General features: G+C 43.8%; 1 protein-coding gene across 1 annotated transcript; it reads left to right on the top strand.

The window, feature by feature from the left end:
• Nucleotides 1-7,441: 7,441 nt before the first annotated feature.
• Nucleotides 7,442-7,995, top strand: LOC125536934 (uncharacterized). Its single transcript, XM_048700227.2, has one exon. It carries the CDS (start codon nt 7,575-7,577, stop codon nt 7,809-7,811), a length of 237 nt encoding a protein of 78 aa, XP_048556184.1. The 5' UTR covers nt 7,442-7,574; the 3' UTR covers nt 7,812-7,995.
• The last annotated feature ends 29 nt before the right edge of the window (nt 7,996-8,024 follow it).

The following is an 8,024-nucleotide window of genomic DNA, read 5'->3' as shown; positions in this document are numbered from 1 at the left end:
CATAAATATTGGCATCATAGCCACAAGAATAGCAAGCATCATGTTCATCAAGGGATATTTCAATCAAATCATCGGAACCATAATTATCTATAGATTCATGCATATCATTATTTTCTTCCGAAGCAACGGTCATTCTTTCAATAAATTCTTTGACATAGACACTATGAGCATAGTTTTCATAGCAATATTTAAGTATGTCAAGATTTTCAGATTCGTAGAGAGTAATATCATACTTTTCAATCAAAGAAGCAACTTCATAAGCACCCTTAAAAGCAACAAATTCTTCAATTTGTTTGATATTGTAGTAACTATAAACACCCTTTGCATAAGAAGATAATATGTCATTATCATTAAACTCACATAGGTATGGGAGGTGTTTTTAGGGTTCTTAGAGCAACAAGTAAGATCACATAGCATAGCATAGCAATCTGTTTATTTGATCCCATAAGAGTGTCCCTTTTTCAGACAAACGGTGACGCACAAAATGAGCATGCTCATCTAAATATTTCCCATCAACTAGGCTAGTTGGGGTTTCAGCACGAGCGCATAAGGATCGAAGATGATCCAAGTAGAACACTTTAAGTGGATCCATATCAATAGATTTTTAGCAAGCAAATGGAAGGCACATGGAAACACGAACAAAGATACATATGGGAAGAAGGCGAAGAAAAGGAGCGAATAAAACAGCAATGGTGAAGTGGGGGAGAGGAAAACGAGAGAAAAATGGCAAATAATATAATGCGAAGGATAAGGGTTGTGATGGGTACTTGGTATGTCTTGACTTGGCGTAGATCTCCCCGGCAACGGCGCCAGAAATCCTTCTTTCTACCTCTTGAACACTGCGTTGGTTTTTCCTTGAAGAGGAAAGGGTGATGCAGTAAAGCAGTGTAAGTATTTCCCTCAGTTTTTGAGAACAAGGTATCAATCTAATAGGAGACCACGTGCGAGTCACCTCGTACCTACACAAACAAATAAGAACCTCGCAACCAACGCGATAAAGGGGTTGTCAATCCCTTCACGACCACTTGCAAGAGTGAAATTTGGTAGAGATGATAATAATAAGATAAATATTTTTGGTATTTTTATGATATAGATCGAAAGTAAAAGATAGCAAAATAAAGTAGATGGGAAACTTGTATGATGGAAAATAGAGCCGGGGGCCATAAGTTTCACTAGTGGCTTCTCTCAAGATAGCATAAGTATTATGGTGGGTGAACAAATTATTGTCGAGCAATTGATAGAAAAGCGAATAATTATGAGAATATCTAGGCATGATCATGTATATAGGCATCACGTCCGCGACAAGTAGACCGACTCCTGCCTGCATCTACTACTATTACTCCACACATCGATCGCTATCCAGCATGCATCTAGAGTATTAAGTTCATAAGAACGGAGTAACGCCTTAAGCAAGATGACATGATGTAGAGGGATAAACTCATGCAATATGATATAAACCCCATCTTTTTATCCTCGATGGCAACAATACAATACGTGTCGTTTTCCTTTCTGTCACTGGAATCGAGCACCGCAAGATTGAGCCCAAAGCTAAGCACTTCTCCCATTGCAAGAAAGATCAATCTAGTAGGCCAAACCGAACTGATAATTCAAAGAGACTTGCAAAGATAAACCAATCATACATCAAAGAATTCAGAGAAGATTCAAATATTGTTCATAGATAAACTTGGTCATAAACCCACAATTCATCGGATCTTGACAAACACACCGCAAAAGAAGATTACATCGAATAGATCTCCAAGAGAATCGAGGAGAACTTTGTATTGAGATCCAAAGAGAGAGAATAAGCCATCTAGCTACTAGCTATGGACATGAAGGTCTGAAGTAAACTACTCACACATCATCGGAGAGGCCATGGATTTGATGTAGAGGCCCTCCGTGATCAATGCCCCCTCCGACGGAGCTCCGAAAAAGGCCCCAAGATGGGATCTCTTGGGTACAGAAGGTTGCGGCAGTGGAATTAGGTTTTCGTGGTGCTCCTAGATGTTTGAGGGGTACATGGATATATATAGGAGGAAGAAGTAGGTCGGTAGAGCAACAAGGGCCCCACGAGGGTGGAGGGCGCGCCCCCCTGCCTCGTGGCCTCCTCGATTGATTCTTGACGTCCACTCCAAGTCTCCTGGATCACGTTTGTTCCAAAAATAACGCTCCCAAAGGTTTCATTCCGTTTGGACTCCGTTTGATACTCCTTTTCGGCGAAACTCTAAAATAGGCAAAAAAACAGCAATTTGGGCTAGGCCTTCGTTTAATAGGTTAGTTCCAAAAATAATATAAAAGTGTAAAAATAAGTCCATTAACATCCAAAGTAGATAATATAATAGCATGGAGCAATCAAAAATTATAGATACGTTGGAGACGTATCTAGCATCCCACCTTTCTTCATCAACAATTATCGGTTAGTATCGGTTGATCCTAAGTTTTTGCTTCTTCACATGATGTGTGCTATTGTTGGAATGTCATTTTATTTTGTTTTTCTTGCTTTCTTAATAAAATAATTATAGATGAAAGTTTTAAATAAGAGAGAATCCTCAATTAGCTACCCATTTACTTAACTACTCACATGATCTTCACTTATATCTTTTTGGAGTAGTTTGTCATTTACTCTCATGCTTCACTTATATCCTATGAGTAAATTGTTGAATAAATTAAATGTAATGAAGTTGAAATTATATGTTCATATCATGCCTAGTGGTAGCTTCACATTGGGTTTAGAAAGTGAAATCTTTTGAAGCTTGACAATCACAATATTGGTAATACAAGTGATTCATGAATGATTACTATAAGAGAACTTTCACATGCAAATAAGCACTCACATGCACATATGATATTATCTGTAAGAGTAAAATGCACCAAATGTCCTAAAAATATTCGAGGTGGGTCAAGTTACTCCCAAAACTTTGAAATTGCATATTTGGATCCCAAAAGTTTGTAAGAGACTCTAGCAGACCCCGCAAAAACTTGACCCGCAAAATGCGTTTGCGGTTTCACGAAAATCGCGTTTGTGGGTCGAAAACTAGCGCGGCCGAACAGAAACCGTACCTAAACCTGCATAATTTGAAAAAACATTTTCGCGGGAGAAATTGCACAAACATAGTTCATCACATACTACATAGATTTTACATGATCAACAAACTACAAGCATAGTTCATACTACATACTACGTTAACTAGTACTAGAGGGGGGTCGGATCTGACGGCGACGAGGTCACGGCAAATGGATAACTCCGTGGAGGAGAAGGACGCTCAATCCTCCTCGCCGGAGCTGCAGAGGTCGATGTACTTTGCCCTCTGCTCCTCGCGGATGCGGCGCCACTCATCCTCCTTCTCCTTGGCGGCGAGGTTGGCAGCGACTGCATCCCGCCACTAGAGGGCTTCGAACTCTTCGGCGTGGCACCGGCGCTCCGCCTCCTCGCGCACACTCCGCTCGACGATGGCGGCCGCAACGGCGTCGACGTCGGCGACGTAGTCTTCCGGCCCGATGACTCCGCGGCGGCCGAGCGGAGCGGGCTTCTCAGGCTCCTCCTTGACGGGGCCGAAGTCGAACTCGTCCGGCTCCTCCTCGTCCTCCGACCACTCCCTCTTCACAGGGAGAAGGCCTGTGCCGGAGGAGGATGAGCTCCTGGCGTACGAAGATCTCGCGGAGGAGAAGGACGCGCGCCGGCGGTTGTACTCCTCCGTCTCGCTCCGCTGGAAGCTCGCCGGTGGCGACAGGCCACGGTTGGTCCACTTCCGGACCCCGCGCTTCCTCGCGTCATCCGACCGGACACGCCGCTCGCGCTCCGGGTCGCGTCCGCCGCCGGATCTGCTGCCGGAGCTCCACATGCAGCCCCACATGGCGGCTGGAGGCACGGAGGTGGTCGCCGGCGGCGAGAAATATGGAGAAGGGGGTGGGGAATCGCGTGGCTCGACGGCGGCGGGGGATAGGGTTTCGACCCGCAAACAAGCCGCGGAACCATAGATATAGTGGTCGGGGCGTGCGGTTTGCGGGCCGCGGCAATTTTTTTTACGGGCCGGGCGAATATGCGGGCTCTGTTTTGGCTGGAAAATTAGGCCGAGCCCATATACTCACCGGAATTTTATGGGTCTGCGTGTTGTGCGGGGTCTGCTAGAGTTGCTCTAAGTGCATCTATATGGTCCTAAGCAGCCGGGACAATTTGACTCCTCATGTGGTGTGTCGGACCATTGCCGTACGGGGCGCTCGAGGGGCCTCCTATTTGATGCATTTTGCCTCAAACTGAGCCGCGACGTACAAGGGCGAGTGCGACTGGGCTGGCCCATTAGAGGTTGCCACGAGCAGGCTACTACTACACCAGCTTCGACACTATAGCGCTAAAATCCGTAAAAAAAATGTGCTGCTGGAGCTTCACATGCGGCCCCACATGGCGGCTGGAGGCACGGAGATGGTCGTCGGCGGCGAGAAATATGGAGAAGGGGGTGGGGAATCGCGTGGCTCGACGGCGGCGGGGGATAGGGTTTCGACCCGCAAACAAACCGCGGAACCATAGATATAGCGGTCGGGGCGTGCGGTTTACGGGCCGCGGCAAATTTTTTTGCGGGCCGGGCGAATATGCAGGCTCTGTTTTGACTGGAAAATTAGGCCGAATCCATATACTCGCCGAAATTTTATGGGTCTGCATGTTCTGCTAGAGTTGCTCTAAGTGCATCTATATGGTCCTAAGCAGCCAGGACAATTTTTGACTCGCTCATGTGGTGTGTCGGACCATTGCCGTACGGGGCGCTCGAGGGGCCTCCTATTTGATGCATTTTGCCTCAAACTGAGCCGCGACGCACAAGGGCGAGCGCGACTGGGCTGGCCCATTAGAGGTTGCCGCGAGCAGGCTACTACTACACCAGCTTCGACACTATAGCGCTAAAATCCGTAAAAAAAATAATGTGTTGGCCTGGATTCGATCGTAGGATCTCATGTTCATGTGCGAGTGTTGCTAGACACGGGAGCCAATGTAGGTTCTTGACTATTTATCAGCGCGAGGCTCTAAGAACTAACGGTAGCGGCAAACCTGAAACATTTGAAATTACGAACAGAAACAGATTTTCAAGAAGGGAATATTTTTAGAAACTCAAACACCATTCAAATCCGCGAACAAAAATTTAGAAAACTGAATATTTTGTGAAAACACCGAACAATTTTGAATCTGTGAAGAAGGTTGAAATTTTGAACAAAATTTGAAAATGTGAACAATTTTCCAAAAAATCAACATTTTTTTTAAATAGGGAAATTTCGTAACTTATAACCAAATTTGCGAATTTGAACAATTTTCTGAATTTGGGAACTTTTTTGAATACATGATCATCTTGGGTATTTGTGAATAAATGTTAGCACAAACATTTTTTGGAAATTTACAACCATTGTTTGAATTTGTAAACAAATTTAAGAAAAACGAGCATATTTTTTTGCAAACATAAACATTTTTTAAAATCTCCCAAATAATTTTTGAAAACACGAACGTTTTTTTTTTAATTTGCGAACAGATTACGAAAACACGAACATTTTTTGTTCACATTTATACAAAAAATCTGATTTTCTTTCCAAAAAATGAATGTTTTACGAAATGCGTACAGTTTTCAAAATTTGTGAACAAATTTTGAAAAAACTCAAAAATTTCTAAAATAGGATTTTTTTTGAATATATTTTTATAAATTCGAACTTTTCTGAAACTATTAACAAAATTAGAAGACATGAACATTTTTTGGAAACATGCACATTTTTTTAAACTCCCCCAAATAAAATTGAAAACACGAACATTTTTTTAATTAGCAAACAATTTTTGGAAACATGAACAATTTTTGATACTCCAGTATGAATTTGAAAACATGAACGATTTTTGGAAACACGAATTTATTTAAACATTTGCAAATAATATTTGTTAACACGAACATATAAATAAACAATTAGATAAAGAAAAAATAAAACGAATATTTAAAGAAAAAGAAATAAGAAAGAGGGAAAAGGAGAGAAAAACAACAAAAAAAGAAATAAAAAATATCAAAAGAAACAAAAAAGGTTTAGGAACCTCCTAAAAGGTTCCCTAAACCTGGATCGCCACAACCATTAACGGACCGGCCCAGATTGCGTCGTACCCTCGTGAAGCCTGTCTGAAGCCTCGACAACTTGACACAATGTGCGTAGCAACTAACCAAAGAGCGCACGTCCCCTAAAAAAACCTAAAGAGCGCTAGTTCCCAGCCTTCCCAAAGGTCACTTGGGGATGGGCTGAGAGCGCGCCACTTGGTGTGTTCACCCGCTCTAGACGCTTCTTTCGGATTTCGTTTTTTTGATTTTCGGCATGTGTTTTTGGCTTTTTAGATGGCTTTTTTGGCTTCTTGGTTTTTCATCCGTCTTCCTTAGCTTTTGGAAGAAGAAAAAACTAAAAACAATTACGCGAAAAAAAGAAAACTTTTTTCGCGAGAGGCGCAGTTTTGCTTTTGCAAGAGGCATGATTTTGCTTCCGTGAGAGGTACGGATGTGCCTCTCGAAAACGAAAAAAACACGTTTTCTCTTCTTTTTTCTTGTGCGAGAGGTACGCTTTTGCTTCCACGAGAGGCATGGCTTTGCTTCTGCGAGAAGCACGCTGTGCCTCTTGAAAACGGAAAAAACACGTTTTTTTACGAGAAGCACGGTTTTGCTTCTGCGAGAGGCACGGTTGTGCCTCTCAGAAACAAAAAAAATGTGTTTTCTCTTTTTTTTCATGAGATGCATGGTTTTGCTTCCACGAGAGGTATGGTTTTGCTTCCGCGAGAGGCACGGCCATGCCTCTCGGAAACGGAAAAAACATGTTTTCTCTTTTTTTTCCTTCCATGAGAGGCACGATTTTGCTTCTGCGAGAGGCATGGTTTTGCTTCCATGAGAGGCACGGTCATGCATCTCGAAACCTCTCAGAAACGAAAAAAAATATGTTTTCTCTTCTTTCTTTTTTCCATGAGAGGCACGATCTTACTTCCGTGAGAGGCAACGGCTTTTGAAAAAGAAAAGGAAAACATGCTCCAAGTCCGGTATTTTTGCTCGGTTTTTTCATGAAAAAAAGTTTATCAAAACCTATCAGCATGAATCTAGTTTTGAAGATCTGAACGCAAGGAATCTAACAGTGAAAATGGTTCGAGATTTGAACGCACGGGTTAAGAGATAAATCGTTTTGAATAAATGGATCTAGAAAAAAAGAGTCTTGTCCCGACTTAAAAAGGTGGAAGTGATTTTTATGAAAGTACTTTCTCAATTAGTGATTTCGCACAACAATTTCCGGCGCTCCACCCCAGATCGATTTCTTTCACGACCACCTTTTTTTTAGACAAACCTATCAAACAAGAAATACCACGGCCCAGCTTAAATAAGCGGCCCAGTACAGTAGTACACTAGAAATCCAGGTCCAGACGAGCGAGCCCATCCGCACAAGCTTCGGCGAGCCGGCAGAATCCTCGTCCAGTCCGACAACCAAGCCGGCTAATAACTGTCGTAACCATACCATTCCTTGCTTGGTCAGTCATCTTCAACCTCCAGATCCGCGTTTGGCAAGCGAGTCGCACAAGGGAGGGTTGTGATCCGATGGGGGCGGTGGTGACCGCGGTGATCGCGATCGCTGCGGTGGTGCTGGGCTGGATCACCATCGAGATGGCCTGCAAGCCCTGCCTCGAGACCGGCCGCCGCGCCATGGACCGTGCCCTCGACCCCAACTACGACCCCGACGACTCCCCCGCAGCCAACTCCACCGCGCCACCCACTAGGGAGCCGCTACTCGCCGACCTCTCTGCCTCCGCCGCCGCGTCAGCCAAGGCCATCTGATGCGTTTCTTGCTCAGCGTCGTCAGTGCACCAGTGCTAGGCTTCCTTTCATCCTTACTCCAGCCATGTTTGTCTATCTATGAGTTTGCGTGTTTGGTTCTTGTGGCTTTTGTTATTACAGTATGTGACAAGAACTTGCTTTATGTTATGACATGTTATGAAATGAGATATGGTGGTGATCTGTATATAGGATGCCCTGTATATGCGATCCTGA

Source organism: Triticum urartu, chromosome 2A (genome assembly GCF_056163025.1).
Source record: "Triticum urartu cultivar PI428250 chromosome 2A, HENAU_Tu73, whole genome shotgun sequence".
Taxonomy (NCBI): Eukaryota; Viridiplantae; Streptophyta; class Magnoliopsida; order Poales; family Poaceae; genus Triticum; species Triticum urartu.
The sequence above is the reverse complement of the archived record's forward strand: the minus strand, read 5'-3'. Positions and strand labels throughout refer to the sequence as shown.